Source organism: Periplaneta americana, chromosome 5, assembly GCF_040183065.1.
Source record: "Periplaneta americana isolate PAMFEO1 chromosome 5, P.americana_PAMFEO1_priV1, whole genome shotgun sequence".
Classification (NCBI taxonomy): Eukaryota; Metazoa; Arthropoda; class Insecta; order Blattodea; family Blattidae; genus Periplaneta; species Periplaneta americana.
Genome location: NC_091121.1, coordinates 187,735,047 through 187,752,681, shown reverse-complemented (window position 1 = coordinate 187,752,681; position 17,635 = coordinate 187,735,047). Strand labels below are relative to the sequence as shown.

At 36.3% G+C, this 17,635-nt stretch overlaps 1 protein-coding gene across 1 annotated transcript in view; it reads left to right on the top strand.

Annotated features, from left to right (window-relative positions):
- The window catches only part of LOC138700452 (gamma-aminobutyric acid type B receptor subunit 2-like), a 56,815-nt gene extending 45,292 nt beyond the window's left edge, over positions 1–11,523 (top strand). The window contains exons 15-16 of the mRNA XM_069827065.1: positions 43–214; positions 9,879–11,523. Coding sequence (XP_069683166.1) covers positions 43–214; positions 9,879–11,129 — 1,423 coding nt within the window. The 3' untranslated portion in view covers positions 11,130–11,523. The remainder of the gene's footprint in view (positions 1–42; positions 215–9,878) is intronic.
- The last annotated feature ends 6,112 nt before the right edge of the window (positions 11,524–17,635 follow it).

Genomic DNA, 17,635 nt, shown 5'->3' with positions numbered 1-17,635 from the left:
ATAATAATAATAATAATAATAATATCGTTTTTGTCTTTTCAGATTTGTTACAGATGACCGGAGAGAGCTTTACTATCGTGTAGAAGTTCAGAATCGTGTTTACCGCAGAGAGATAGCAGCACTGGACTTGGAAATCGGCCGATTAAAACGACAACTAATTGAGTCACCGACAACATCATCAGAGTCTATGTCCGAAGGAGCAACTTCCAAGAAGGTTTGGTTTTGAATATCTTGTTACTATTTTGTAGTGAGACTTCGGAACCAAACGTTCTTTAGCTCCACAACTGGCATATAGTACAGCACATGCAACAAGGTATTCACTCACACGTACAATAAAAATACTATCCCTTTTCTCAAAAGCAGTAATGACCAGAGCTAGGAACTTCGTACCGATCGCTATCGCCCTATACAGAGTACGTCCAGCTAGGTGCGTCGTCATCAAAACAAAGCTACAGCTACTCATAGAAATAGGAACGTATAGAGCAGCGTTTCTCAAAATATGCTCCGCGGACCACCTATGGTCCTCGAGGTCTGCCCTTGTGGTCCTTCAAAAAAGGCAGAAGAAAAAATAAAATTCAAACGAATTGTGTATCACTCTATAGCTGAAAATCGCCTTTCACTTTTTCCCCCAGTACTGGCATGTTATGAAATTTATTACTCTATCCGTCTACTGATTTCCCACTCTACTCTCAACAACAAAAGAAGGGATTTAAAACATTGAATGTGGTGTTTCTCGCCATCTTTTCCCTGCACATCTGGCGCCGCGCCTGTAATCCAGCCAGGGACCACCCAAATTCATAACAGACTTCATGTATTTATGACTTTCTTAATAGTTTTGCCGACACCCAGTCTGCACATTGAAATGGTCACATACTGTACGTCGTACACCAATAATACAACTCTGAGGTCACAATTTGAAACTTATTTTCCAATTAAATATGATGAATTTTCATGGGTTCGTGATCACTTTCATTGCGATATTGAAACTAACAAACTTTCATTGAGTGAAAGAAAACAGTTAATTGAACTCTCGAATGAGACCGGACTTAAAATGAAATTCCAAGCGGAAGGTATGGTTAATTTCTGGACCGCATTACAAGTGAAAAGGGGATATAGTGAACTGTACAATGGTGCTTTAGAGATTATAATTCAGTTTTTTTCTATGTATCTATGTGAGAAAGGGTTTTCATCACTAACTCTAATAAAAACAAAGTAGGCTACCGAAATCGACTCGATGTATGTGACAATCTCCGACTTAAGCTTACCAGCATACTTCCAAATATAGAACTGTGCAGGCACATCCATCTCATTAATATGAGTACCAACATTTATTTATTTATTTTTTAGTTAATATGTTAAAGATTATCCAAACACTAATATTCTTGAATTATTAAAGAAACAAAAATGAATTTTCTTCTATTAACATTAGCTTAATTAGTTAATACTAATAAAAATTTAATTTAATTTAATTAATTTTAATTAAGGGGACACTCAACTTAAAAATTGGAAAAAATGTGTCATTTTGTGTATCAGTCTTACAATATTATCTTTTTGAAGCTATTTATGACTTTTTAATCATTAAAAATTTTAAAATTTAATTTCATAGAAGTAAACAAAATTAAATTTGTACACTAATTTACGTGACAGAACTAAATTAATATACAGAATTCTTCCCCTCTTCATTTAGAAGGCACAGTCAAATGCACAAAGCCAAAAAATAAAAAATGATAATTAAAAGTGATATTTCAATTAACGATTGATTAAAAATTGAAATATTTTTTATTTTGAAAAGTATTGGATCTAATGAGCTGAGATTTTGCATGTTACTTTCCATGTGTATATTAAACTTTTTCTCCAAATTTGAAAAAGATTGGTCAAATAGGAAAAAAGTTCCAAAATACAGTTGAGTGTCCCCCTTAATTAATTCTATTTTAAAATATAAGTATACTACTTTTAAAATATGCTACAAAAATGGTAAATTTGCTTTCGAAGGGAACAATAGTAAGGTGGTCCGCGGAACTGTTCTGACTTAAAAAAATGGGCCCCACTTCAAAAAAGTTTGAGAAACGCTGGTATAGAGGAAAGAAAAACAAACTCGTTGTCAAGGCAATATTCCCGTTTCCGGAAAAGAAAGACTATCGAGCATTCGTAAATGCACAAATAGTTAAATAATTATGCATATGTGCAACTATGCATGTAGATTGAAATTGATACAAATTGCTCTTTACATATTTACATCATTTACACCTATAAAATATAACACAGGGTGTAACATTTATAGAAATGATGCAAAACAATAGGTTAATAATAAAATAATATATTTAGTAAATATCATGAAACGTTTACTAAGTAAAAACCAAAGAGGAAAACAAACTGAAAAAACACACTCTCTCTCCCTTTCCCCCTCTCCCCTCTCAGCACCAGTTCTTTGTAGTACACAAATTCCACCTAAAGTGTAATATTCATTAAAATTAAAATTATTAATTGTTAATTTTATACAGAGTGATTTATATAGAATTGACACATTTCTTTCATTAATTGTTTCAAAACGAATTGTGCTAGCGACAACTTATTATACCTAAAATGTAGAGGAATTTTGGGAGATTATTTACCTCAATAGCAAATGTTGAAAATGTCCTCCATCCTGCATAAGGCACAACTCAACACGTCGTTCCATGTTACTGGCCACTCGTTGGAGGACTCTGTTGTCAATAGCTTGAATCTCCTGTGTGATGTTGTGCTTCAGATCGTCCAATGTCTGGGGACGTGTGGCGTAAACCCTGTCTTTTAAGTAACCCCATAGAAAGAATTCCGGCGTTGTCAAATCCGGAGATCTCGGTGGCCACAGGTTCCTGGAAATTATTCGGTCGTCAAAGAAACAACCGTAACCCTATATGGCTTTAGGCCTGCACTTTTCGCAGCTCGCTGACACATTGAGTAGGTGTACTCTGTCTCCTGCGACAAACGTCTCAATGATTTTTTGGGTGACTGCTCCAGTCGTGCTCTTACGTCAACAACAACCCTGGGAAGCCTAGATGAACGATGCTTGCCCTTTTCACTCACCAGAGATCCAGTTGTTTCCAATTTGTTTACCAGTCCCAGTATTATGTTTCTTTTGGGAGGATTGCGAACACCAAATTCTCTCTGGTATGCCCTTTGAGTAGCTGTAATTGAATTCGTAATCCAGTATTGCTTCACAAGGAAGAGTCGTTGATTTAATGTGTTCTGCATTTTCACGTTGACACAAAATGTCGAAAACAGCTGCCAACAATAGGAATAAAACATAAACATCTGCGCATCTAGTGACAAGGAATCGAAACTCCAGAACATTCTGCTTAATTTGGTGCTAAAATTAGGTCAGTGCTGCCAACAATAAGAATAAAACATAAACATCTGCGCATCTAGTGACAAGGAATCGACACTCCAGAACATTCTGCTTAATTTGGTGCTAAAATTGGGTCATTGAATGAATTTCCAACGGAATAATTAAAGAAAGAAATATGTCAGTTCTATATAAATCACTCTGTATAAACTCCTAAAATTTCTCAATTAAATTTCATAAAGTCCTAAATTTCACATTTTAGCACCTAGAAATCCGTTCCCTAGTTGTTACATATTTCGCAGGACATTAACAACACGCAAACACAGCACCGAATGTTGTTCCGTATTCTAATACAGTGCAAGGGACATACAGAAACCGATAGATTGACCACAGTTCTCATTTCCTTGTTTGGATTTGTGTTTTGAGTGTTGATGCAGTCATACCTATATAATAACCCCCCTATTATATTTGCATGCGTCATTGCCAACGGTCTCTGCTCATTCTTTCTTGACAGCCTTTATTAGTTTTTCAACTGCTTTGTGTATGACAGCCTGCTTCTATCTCGTGTTTAGAAAAACAGCAAATATCTCATTAATAGGCCTACTTCGACAAGGAAGTAATTAACGTCGCGTTCTAGAAGCTATAAAGATGTTCTTTATCCTACACCCAATAGAAATATTTCTTGTATGCAGGGTGCGAATTAGAGATGAACAACGATCGAGAAAACGAGACTAACAGCGCCCGCAAAATCGAAAACCCGCACGACAATGTTGTATACGTTGCGTCGTTGACGTAAAGACTGCTTGTGAGTGTTTCGAGACGTCGAGATTTATCACTCCCGAAGTCCCGAACGTCCAGCAGCCTTGAATCCCCACAGTTGTTTATACCTGACTGAACTTTTATCTACTTTGGCAACTGTTATATGTGTATAAACAATCAAATAGCCTATTTGAAACAGCATCCCTACTTTTGAGTGTATAATAATCCGTTCCCCAGTCTTTATTTAATTACTAGGCCCTTATTAAAAGGCTAGGAATTTTCTTTTCATACATTTAAGATCAAGTGTGCAATCTCAAGTAAGAAGATAATATCTTATTATTAATGTCATGTTTTATGTTTCTTAGAAATGCAAATTTATTTGAGAACTAGCCGTACCCGTGCGCTCCGCTGCACCTGTTAGAAGTAAATATAAAGTAATTACATAATTAAAATAGGACATTTGATCCAGGGAACAACTTTTACAACAGCGCAACATAATCTGCTTCGCTCATTACCCAATTTTTTTTGCATTGCATTTATTGCATATATATTTTATGTATTTTAACACGATTCAATTGAGCATAGTTAAAATTTGAATTATAAAATAATGGATTGCTAAGCTAACGTACTATTACTGCATATTAAATCAATACACTCTCGTTGTTCGTTAATTCTCTGAGATTAAAATGAGTGTACATAAATGTTATTTTAAGAAATACAGAAAACGAATGTACAAATTAGCCTATCAAATTTTCTGTGCATAAAAAGCTATTTTAATCTTACCTGTCCTCGATTCACTCAGACGTTACTGTAATAACATTATAGCATTATGTCCATCTAGAGAAACTACACTTTCCAATGGTGAAATAATAATTATACAAATCGGTTAATTTAGCTTCTGATATTACTTCAAACACAGAAACATTGTCTGTAGGCTATGTTTAATAGCTTTCGATTGTTGCTGTCCAAGGCCCCTTATAGACGAAGTCATTTGTTTTTTAATTCATTACACGGCCTTAGATGGCAGTTATTTTAATTTTAAAACTCATTTATGTCATTAAATATCAGTCCTATCAAAATGTTTCAAGGAATAAAACTTATCGCAAATTATTTTTAAAAAAACTTTTGTTATGTAACATTTTTCACAAAAATCAATAATATATTGATATTTCGATTTATTTAATTCAGGTCCCCTTATAATTCCCCCTTTTAAATAATGTATTTTGAATGCCATATAGCCTAAAATCTAAGTTACAACGAACTTAATTTATATTCCAATTTTCATCGAAATCCGTTCAGCCATTATCGCGTGAAAAGGTAACAAACATACAGACAGACAGACAGACATACAAACAAAAATTTCAAAAAAGTGATTTTCGGTTTCAGGATGGTTAATTATATATGTTAGGACCAATTATTTTTGGAAAATCGAAAATTACCAGAAAAATTTCGGCTACAGATTTATTATTAGTATAGATTATCCCTTAGTTATATAAACGTAGGTAATATCATATAATAGAACCAGAATATTCTGATAACTAAGATACTGCTCTGTTTTGTTTATTTGTCTCATTTAAACATTTACAATGTTATTTATTTCAATGATATGTTATTCCAAGTTACGAAATCTTTCCACGCCGACCAAATGCTATTTCAAAAATGACGAGCGAGACTCGAAAGACAAATGCAACGAACACAACGAGCGAGAGCGGCAGTTAGTTTTATTCATCTCTAGTGCGAATTAAGATTTCTGATGAGGAGGGGATAGAATCCTAGATAGGGAATACCATACATAAAATTATTATTATCCTCATTCAATACGGCTCAACGCTTGGTCGCACTGAGTTGCTTGTCTTGCATCTTGATTATGATAATAATTATATCCATAAGCAGGCTTAAGATAAGATGTGTAATTCCTAAGTTATTGATTGTTGTCAGCTTTCCGGTGATGATAATACATCAATATTATTTGCTTTGCTTAGGCCTATTTTATACTTTATTTTATAAAGTATAATTACTCGTATTAAAACAATTATATTTTGTGAGGGGATAGAAGTTATCCCTGGCAGGGATGTTAATATGAATTTACGAGAGGGGGATAACTTTCCAACAAGGGGGGAAATCCCCCCACCCCTCGTTAATTTTCACCCTGCTTGTATGGAAAGAATACAGGGTGCTCTAAAATTCCCCTTACAAGCTTCTAGGACTTGTTAAGGGGACTGAGTAGATAATATTTTGAATTGGAACCCATGTCCGGAAACGTACCATTTCCGTGCTACAACCATTTGAAAGCAAGCACTGCCTGAACGTACGTCACGTGTCTCAACAAGTACAGACGTGGACAAATTATTAGCAAAATTTAAGATTTTTATTATATATTTTTACAAAATATGATTCTTCAATTTGTACTACAGTTGACATTTTTGTGTATTTCCAAATTATTAGCAAAATTGAAGATTTGTATTGTATATTTTTCAAAATTTAACTCCTCAATTTGGACTACAGTTGATATTTTTGCATATTTACAAATTATTAGCAAAACTGAAGGTTTTTGTTGTATATTTTTACAAAATTCGATTCTTCAATTTGTACTACAGTTGACATTTTGGATATTCCGAAATTATTAGCAAAACTGAAGGTTTTTGTTTTATATTTTTACAAAATTTGACTCTTCAATGCAGTTGACAATTTTGCTAATTTACCAATTATTAGCAAAATTGAAGACTTTTATTATATATTTTTACAAAACTTGACTCTTCAATTTAAACTACAGTTGACATTTTTGCATATTCCTGTCTACTGTAATGATGGAAATATCCAAAATTGTCAAATGTAGTCTAAATTGAAAAGTCAAATTTTGTAAACAGAATTATCATAAAAATCGTCCATTTTGTTAATAATCTGTCCACGTCTGTAATAGCTTCGCGATTAGTCCGCCTACAGCGTTACATGATGAGGGGTGATTCGTCAGATCCTCCATGGCCTCCACGGTCACCGAATTTGACTCCATTGGACTTTTTCCTCTCGGGTCGCATGAAGAGTTTGGTTTATGAGACTTCTGTAGAGACAGCAGAAGATCTGGTGGCACGAGTTGTGGTCGCTGCAAGAGAGATTGCAGATACACCAGGTGTGATAGAGAGGGTTTACCAAAACATCATTCGTAGGTACAATGCGTGCAACAAAGTTGGTGGTCGCCACATCGAACCGCATTTGTAGTGGATTTGAATGTTAACCATCATTTGAAAAGGACAAATACAGTTTAAGTTGAACTGTAAACAAAAGTGTTTGTGACAAATGATTCAGTTTCCATTTTGTTTCTTTGGTTATTAATGAGTTGAATTCTAAAACAAGTGATGTACTGGGTCACGCCTCATAATAAAATAAATTACTTGTAAAAGTGGTCACGTTAAAAACATGTTTTCAATCGGCTGTAGCACGGAAACGGTACGTTTCATGACATGAGTTCCAATTCAAAATATTATTTACTCAGTCCCCTTAACAAATCCTAGAAATTTGTAAGGGGAATTTTAGAGCACCCTGTATTAAACACTGTAAGCTGGAATAGCTGAACCTAGGACTTCAGCAAGGTTGTTCTATCCCTTCCTTTCCCTACCAGACTTTGGACCAGCTAATGGGGAGTTAAATTAAAGAAGAATTATTTTATCACGTTACGAAAAGATTCATCTCTAAGATGGAAAACCATTTTAAGAAAAGACAAAATATCTGGCAATACCATATAAATATAAATACACCGTGTCCCGCTTAGAGGGATCGAAAAATAAGTGATAATTTCAAGTGTAAATAATGGCTTATTAACATAGCTTTTTACATAACGATGTAAAAACTCTCCGAGTTTCGGAAAATGCTGAATGCAACTCGATGTGTGTGTCCTGAGTTGCTCTGCAGACATCTAAATGACGATATTCAACCTCCCGCCAAGTGTTCTGTAGCATTTGTGGAGTCACTAGCGCAGCTGCATTTGTGATGTGTTGTCTCAAATCCTCCAAAGTGTTAGCTCTGCCTCTTTGGTGCACAACATCCTTCACAAAGCCTCAGAAAAAAAGTCCAAGGGAATCAGATCGGGTGACCTGATTGGCCAGGCAATGGGTCCTCGTCTTCCAATCCACCTAGTCATGTACGACAAACACGGCGTTGTACTCGCGTAACAGATTTTTCTTCTGCTAGCCATAGCATACACTGAACGTTCTGTTGTGGTGTCCACATGTTGACCATGGCGTGTTCTTCTACAAAATGGCGCCAGGCTTGTTTTAGCGACAAACAAATTAAAGTTACGCATGCAGCTATTTTCAGACTTTGTTGCGTAAACTTGGACAGTTTTTCAATCTTGCCAGACGTAAATCTCAAGGATATCTTTATTTGGTTATTCCAATTCAGAAACAACTAAGTAAACTAAAATAACTCCAAAAGGAAATAACATTTCAATGGATACCTAGTCATTGTGGTATACCTGGAAACGAGAAAGTCGATAATATTGCAAAACAGGCAACATATTTGCAACCAAGACCTCTTCAGGTGATATCTCTATCCAATTCTTTTGCTTCAGTAAAGTCTCATTTTACAAACCTATGGATCAACAATTGGCTCTCTTCTGACAAAGGAAAAATTTTACAGTCTGTAAAAAAGAAGCCAAATGACCTGGAAATGTACAAAAACTTGCCGAGACATGTTCAAACATTTTTAACAAGAGCCAGAACAGGTCACATTGTCACTCAATTGTACCTACACCGATTTCACAATTCTAATAATCCTACTTGTCTGTGGTGTAATAATCATGATGAAGATCTGGAAAACATTCTTCTATATTATCCATCCATAAACCACAAAAGAAGTAAATTAAAATCATCAGTACCTGTTGCAGAAGACACAGCCCTGCAGTATATATTGACTACACCCCACCTCTAGCTACTAGCAACAGGCATCTATAATGAACATCGATCAAAATACCCCTCATTTCTCATGAAAAACAACAACTGAATAGACTACAGTGGACTATACTGGGTGTTCATTTCAAAGTGTGTCATGACGTCACTGTAGATGAGTCAGCGATTTGAAATGAGTTTCAGTTGTTGTGTCAGAGAAGTTGCCTATTAATCAATGCGTTCAATCTGAACTTAAGAACGTGTACGATATAACTTGAACGTCGTAGCAACAGATGGCGGTCTGTACGGTCTGTGTGCTACCATAACCTCTTTCGAACTGTGTTTTGCGCGGGCAAGTCATACGCAGGGTATTTGTTATCATCGGTTGCGTACGGAAACATTCCACAACACAAATCAAATGCTCCATGTCCATGTTGACCGTCGAAATTAATGTCAACAAATACGTAAGTAATCGTCTTAACTCTCCCCACATATCCCGACAGAAAGAAAAACTCACTTCATTACATGTTTCGAAACAGTTCACATTCCTGCCACTACCGGCGTTACCGTACGTATCAGTAAGTACTCTTCTGAATGAATGCCGTACTTGCTAGGCAATTTCTCTGGCAGATAAGTAATACACCTCTGCGGAAGTGTAGGAAGTTTGAATTCTCTAGGATCATCGACTAGCCACATGACGGCATACAGCGAGCTATGACACTCTTTGAACTGAACACCCAGTAGTGGACTTTATGTTGTCAGCAAACAGCTGGATACATTAAGAAGATTGATTGATTTATTTGGTTTTAAGTGCTGAACATTTATTTCTCGATCCTTCTAAGCGGGACACGGTGTATACATTATGCAAGCATGCTCTTTCGATTTATACTTATTCTGCGTGTATTGCCACATTTCAGAATGATTTTTCACCAGACGAGAAAGGTACAGCACGGAAACACAATGTAGTGGAGACCCACCCATCGCCAAGTGTTGGCGGTGGTCTTCCTCTGCTGCTTCTATCAGTGTTACCACCCGTGATACCACGAGCAAGCTGGCCATCTGCAGACCACGGTAACCTACCCATGCGTCGCCAAGTTACCTTCAGCTCTGAACCCAAACTAGATGATACAATGACTAAAAAGACAGGAGGTGAATCCAGTCGAGTAGAAGAGTACTACATAAACTGTGACGACCAGGATGGCGATGTCGAAGTCTCTGGCAAACTTGGAGTTCTTGGACGCCTCAAGAACTTCCTGGGAAGCAGACCATCAAGCCGGAAGACATCTGCCGCATCCTACAGCGGTACAGGTGGGGGAGGCATAGCTTCGGCTCTAAGGGTCCATATGGGTTATCTAGCAGGTCTTGTTCCAAGCAGCACCGCTGCTCCCATGACGTCATCTTGCAATACAAGCATCACAGCGTTGAATCAATACGGACTTAGTGGAGGTCAGTCCACAAGGGAGCTTCACCCCCTGAAGCGCTACTGTGGTAGAGTGGGTGGTGGAAGTGGCCCCATTATAAGTGTGACTTCAAATGACGATCCAGAAGAGGACGGAGAAGACGACGGCAATAGAAGAAAGTTCTCTCTCGGAATGTGTCTGTCACATAAAGAGGGTAAGGATTTCGGTGGAGCTGAAAGAAGGGTAAGCTACTCTTCTGTGCAAAAAGGGACAATAAGACATCAACATTCTCAGCCAGTCTTGTCCTTCAGAGAAAGAGCTAAAGGATCTCCTCGTTTTCCTCACAAGATTGTTCCCACATGTAGTTTGAACGCGCTAGAGGATCGAAGAAGAAGCAGTTCATCAGCAGGTGCTGCGAGTTATAGCGCTAATCCATCGGGAAGTAACCCAGCATACCTCGCAAGGCGTCAAAGCAGTCAGCACCATCTACATGTGTCCACAAGAACTGTAGGTTATCATGGTCATATGGGGAAGTGTAGGTCGTTGGAGGATGCAACCAGCACTGGAGCAGGACCTTCTGGTGTTTCTGCTGGTGCCGGTAACTGGAAACCAAGAGCGGCGAGTTACAGTCCAAATTGTGACGTGTGGGCAACTGCAGAATTTGGTATTCCGCTCAGTGAACTCGGCAACAGTGGAAGGTGCAGAGAGAAGAATATCTCTCAGAGTATTCAGAGGAGAGATTCTCAGTGTTCTCAAGGCCAGATGTAATCTAAGTTTATTTTCGTATTACAAGAAACAGCTGTTGTTGTGACATCTATCTCCATAAATTAAAAAAAACAAAGTTATCAGGGTTCAAAATACAGTCTTGTTGACAGACATTGTGTCAATTACTGGTTTTGAAGCTATTTTAATTCAAAAAGAAAACCCAGAAAGTGTTCAGATTTGACGTCATCCCACTGGTACTCTATGTCACTTCCCTCTTGCTTATTTTAGGATGGACTACGTGAAAACAGCAATAAAAATGTGTAATAATGTAAGAAAGGCAATCAAATTAACAAAGAGATGTTCTGATAGAATATATTTGTCTTATATCTTGTACTGTTTCATCCTTGCCTCTTGTCTCTGCTGGCTAGAAGATATAAAGGAGGTTTCGTTTTGTAAAGTGTTTTTTATTATGTAATTTCCTATCCCAGGATACAATGGAAGGCTTGGTTCCATTGGGCTAAATTCTTCAGCCTCATACCTCATATTTCAACAGACATACATTACCAGTACTATAAAAGTGTAATACTGATCTTTTTTTTTTTTTTTTGTGCAGAGGTTATAAAAGCTTGTACCTGCAAGGCATGTTCACAGACGTCTTTTTACGACGTTTCGCATTGTCCTGAAACAATGAAAAACTTCACGTTTATACCGAGATTGTTAACTGATCCTGTATTTCACATTTACATAGACGAAACCAAAATTGTTCAAATTCTTTTCCACAACACAATTGGTAACAAATGAATGTGAAGTTTGTAGTACAAAATATCTATTCATGATCATTAATATTGTATCTCCTCATTTGGTAACGAAGACCTCTTTAATAAATATGCAGTGAATAAAAAGAAACTAATTACAATTTTTTACACTGAAAGATAAAATAAAACAGCTGATAAAATTTTAGATAGTGGTGTTAGTTAATTTTTACACAATTTAATAAAATGTATTTAAAATTGTGCCGTAAATCTTATGTAATTGCAGGAAATCACCAGTGGCAAGATGAAGCTGAGTAACAACGTAATATTTATATCACCTGTTCTTGAATTAAAAACAACATTACAGCTGTAATTATGTATTAAGCTATTAACAAAAATCCAGTATATTCTTCTGGTATCTGCATACTGGCCGTGTCTCAAAGCTACATTTTCAGCTGAAGTGAATTAGATTGTTGACTAAATAGCCGGATGTGACATCAGAACTTATGATCCAAAGCTACATAATGCATAGCAATCAAGTCCGTAGTAGGTAGTAAACGAAAATGCTGCCTTGATTGTTGACTTGTTCACTAAACAAACATGGATACCTCATCAGCAATTGTGGTTATGAAATCTTAAAATGCTTTGGAAGTAAAATAATGTAAATATAATGTAGAATAACACGTTAACTTTGAACACCGACATTGTTAGTACCTTCTGTACAATGTTTTAAACATTAGGTATTATAATATATTAAGCCATTATCTTTTCCACATAACTCGTAATGAAACTGCATTAGGACACTTACTTACTTACTTACTTACTTACTTACTTACTTACTTACTTACTTACTTACTTACTTACTTACTTACTTACTTACTTACTTACTTACTTACTGACTTTTAAGGAACCCGGAGGTTCATTGCCGCCCTCACATAAGCCCGCCATTGGTCCCTATCCTGAGCAAGATTAATCCAGTCCCTACCATCATATCCCACCTCCCTCAAATCCATTTTAATATTATCTTCCCATCTACGTCTCGGCCTTCCCAAAGGTCTTTTCCCCTCTGGCCTCCCAACTAACACTCTATATGCATTTCTGGATTCGCCCATACGTACTACATGCCCTGCCCATCTCAAACGTCTGGATTTAATGTTCCTAATTATATCAGGTGAAGGATACAATGCGTGCAGCTCTGCGTTGTGTAACTTTCTCCATTCTCCTGTAACTTCATCCCTCTTAGCCCCAAATATTTTCCTAAGAACCTTATTCTCAAAAACCCTCAATCTCTGTTCCTCTCTCAAAGTGAGAGTCCAAGTTTCACAGCCATACAGAACAACCGGTAATATAACTGTTTTATAAATTCTAACTTTCAGATTTTTTGACAGCAGACTAGATGACAAAAGCTTCTCAGCCGAATAATAACAGGCATTTCCCATATTTATTCTGTGTTTAATTTCCTCCCGAGTGTCATTTACATTTGTTACTGTTGCTCCAAGATATTTTAATTTTTCCACCTCTTCGAAGGATAAATCTCCAACTTTTATAGTTCCATTTCGTACAATATTCTGATCACGAGACATAATCATATACTTTGTCTTTTCGGGATTTACTTCCAACCCTATCTCTTTACTTGCTTCAAGTAGAATTTCCGCGTTTTTCCTAATCGTTTGTGGATTTTCTCCTAACATATTCACGTCATCTGCATAGACAAGAAGCTGATGTAACCCGTTCAATTCCAAACCCTCTGTGTTACGCATTAGGACACTGCCTTCTTAATTCAGTTCTGTACCGTGATGTCATGGTTTTTAGAAAAATAGTCTATGAAGAAGACCATGTTTCAAGCAACATTTCCAAAGCCCCCTAGTGTGTAGTTTACAAGTCACCTAGTTGCTAGTCACTAGTGTGTAGTTTTGACTTGAGCTTTGAGACACGGCCGTTTCCCAAAGACGGCTAGAATATTTCTTTTTCCAGCAATACAATGACAAATTTAATTCTACGAGTAGCCACAGAAGTTGAAAAATTATTAATAAAATACAATTTTCTTCACTTGCTGGAAGAAAAGGGGAAAGGAACTGGACACACTACCGCACTACCTCCTGGCTTACTTGCCTCATGAGTGATTCCTTATTGGCGTCGCTTGTGAGGTTGCAACATGTCTTCTGACAGTTGACTACACAACAACAGTGACAGAAAATTACGAATGTCCAATTGAACCTTACTGCAGTACCTGCTTTTTCTCTCTTTTATCTGCACTGTTACATGATAATAACTATCTTAGTGCACGTTTGACCATTCATTTGAAGTGTGCTGAAAGGTGTTGTAATTTAGCAATACTTCACATGTTCATTACAAAACAGAAAATCTATTCCTGTCCACACTTCTATCTTTCGTCGCGGTATGTCTATCCATTCCTAATGAATACCTTACTCTCACTACCTCACAATCCTAAGAAGTAGGTTAAAGGTTTGTTGAGATCATTAACAAGCAGCAGTGCCATTAAAATTGACGTTACTATAACAACGTTAAGATCCTCCTCGAAAAAAGAATAAATTACGAAATTTTATTTAAACTAGTGGCAAATCTCGGGCTGGAATCAATAAAACTGATGCTAAGCACTTCAACAGTTATCCACTCGCAGTAGTAACTGAATCCTCTACATTCAAAACCCCCTAAAGACCATTTTGTTCAGAATTGAGTTATGCCCACATATTGCTTGCTAAGAATGAATTCTAATGATTAATAGAGCTTGAATTAAAAAGCGGCTAAATTTGAAGCTAAAGGTTTGTTAAAAGTTACTTTTAGGATTACAATTTCCTCTATTTTCCACCAGTTACTGTCAAAATCCTTTAATTTATGAAAGTGGATATAGGGGATTTTGAATCTATAGGATTCATTTGACGGAGATCATTCATTTCTGTAGAACATGGTTAAAACAAGCTGCACTAATGTCGCATTTCACATTTTTGTATTTTATTTTACCAAAGCATCTTTCTTTGATTTTCATTCATTTTTTCACACTTCGTACAGGTTAAAATTATGGGAAGTTTCATGTTCTATACTTTACAACTAAAGTAGCCTACATAATCTCGACTCAGTCATCGCGTTTCTCATACAAGTTTTGATCAGTTAGAATTTTTTTTTAATATTTCGGCTGCTTCCGACGTGATGGATGTGGTTAGCAGTGTTCTTTCTCGATTCTTAAAAATCCGCTATGAAGCCGTGCAGAAACCGCTAAATTGCTATATTGTCAATGTAAAATATATATTATTTTGCCGCTGTGAGTGCTAAAAATACCCGCTAAATCCCTATATCAACAATACAAATTTCATAAATTTTACCCGCTAAACTAACGCCGAAAAACGCTAGATCTAGCGGGAAAACCGCTGAATTGACAACACTGGTGGTTATATACAACAATTGCGGTAAAAATATTAAGAAATACTAATGGCTAAACAACTGTTACCTATTGGCAGATGGCGCTAATTCAGTCGATAATCGCCATGTTAGTTTGAAATGGATGAATTTGTATTAGGCCCTATGCTTATGATTTTATTTTGATAATAATATTAACCGCGAATAATTTAATGAACCTCACAAGATCATGCAAGTAAATCTCGGAATAATAATATAAAAACACAACTAAACAGTGTAGCCTACCTACCTCATATTGTTTCAGTTCAACACAACGACACGGACCTGCTAAAAGCTGTAACATGAATTATAAGAAAGTTGTAAGAAATTTAACAAGGCCATTCTTATTAATTATGAATGAATTGGTAATATCTTACTCTGGACGCTAGGCCTGAAGTCCATATGAGTGTTCAAACTTATTTGATGTAGTAATTCATGCATGTAAAGTTTATTTCACACTACTGCTATTCTAATAAGCTAATGAATACTTATATTTTCAAAGTAAAACATTAGGCCTAAGTTAAAAGTTTTTATTTCACAGGTGTAACAAGTTATACGATATGGAAGCAAATAGGCCTAATAATTTTTGTTCCTCGTTCACATGTTCATAAATAATATACCGTATTGGTTTATGTAAAGTACAGTAGGCCTACATAGCTGTCAGTGTTTTACGAATAACGGATAATAATTTTGTTTTGATAGGGCTACAATATACATTTGTATTTCTATTCGTTCTGTATGTTGTCAAATAACTACAACGCAGAATATTTCGTTATAAAATTGTTCTAGTCTTCTTTCGTTTTACTTCAAAGTAACGGAAACTAAACTTGAATGGTACGTCCATAACGTGGTCGCTTTAAATCAGAAGTTTTTATTATTATTATTATTATTATTATTATTATTATTATTATTATTATTATTATTATTATTTAGCTATTCCCATTCATTTATAAGATACACCGAACATAAAATTAAATAAACAGTACGTAAAAATTAATGTTTCGGTCCTGCAGAATTATCTGTAGTATTAACCAAAAAAAATATATATATATATATATATATATATATATATATATATATATATATATATATATAAGATTATCATCATCCACAATAAAGTGGACAGCGGTCCGTTCCGGTCGCACAAGATTATCCCTACATTTTCTTTTAGAAAGCTCCATACTACGCTTCCCAACTGGCTTATGCATAAAAAAAACCTGACAGATGAAAACAGGCTAGATTGAGAGAACTGGAGAAAGAAGACTTTTGGTTGAGGAAAAAGAAGTATTAAGCAAATTAGTTAATATTTTTCAGCAATTATATTTTGGCTTGTCTAAATTTGAACAAGACGGGCTCGTTCGACAGCGACATCCTGAAACCTAGCTTGAAGTTGGTGATTCTATAGTTCAAAGCAAAGAGTTTCAGCTTATGTATCGCGTTTTGAATTTTCATCTCAATTGTCGCGTTTAGCTTGTTTTGTAGGAAATCGGTCAGGCTCTCGACTTTTGGCGTTAGCTTCTGTATTACGGGGTTGTTGTTTGTTATCTCGTCGTTTTTTGTCAGAAGATCAGAGTACCACGAACCTTCGCCCGAATGCGTGTGCAAACTGTGCAACGAAGTGTGTCCAAAATATCATTTTAGTAAATGTGTAAATAGAACGAAGTCACTGGTGGAATATAGTAAAGAGAAGTAACTCATACCAAACTAAATTGCACGTTTGTGCGCACTTCTTTCTTATAAAGCAAAGAGTTTGTAATTACAAACTCTTTGGTTCAAAGTAACATTTGTAGGACATCTTGCGGTACTATAATTAACTACAGTCGATTGTGTAGTTTGAATAAATAACACGGTTCCCATGGCAACTAGCGCTAGTGCATCATGATTGCAAAGATGGTGCTGCCAGTGTCGCCAACCTCGCTAGTTCTAACGAGTTTTAGAGCTATACTGACGACATAGGCCTATCTGGTGTCCTTGCGCCTAGCGACAAATATAGTCTAACGACATTTTAACAACAAAACGGGCGGGCACAGGTTCAGATCCTGATTGGGGCAAGTAACCTGGTTGAGGTTTTCCCGGGATTTTTCCCTCAACCCCTTAAGAGCAAATGCTGGGTACCTTTCGTTCGCTGGCATTATCACCTTCATCTCACTCAGACGCTAGTGGATAGGTAACCACTGCAGCTGATAAAGCGTCGTAAAATACCCAATTGAAAGCTTATAATGATTTAGTCCTAAGCCACATAGGCACAATTTTACGGGAGAACGTGTTAAAGGTTTATAGTCCAATGCTATTAGGTGCGGTATTATCATTTCTTCAGCGTTCTACTTACCGGTACCGGTACGTTATTTGTTGAGAAAATGTTATAATATTTTATTGTAGCTGCCCCATATGTGTGAGCCGAAA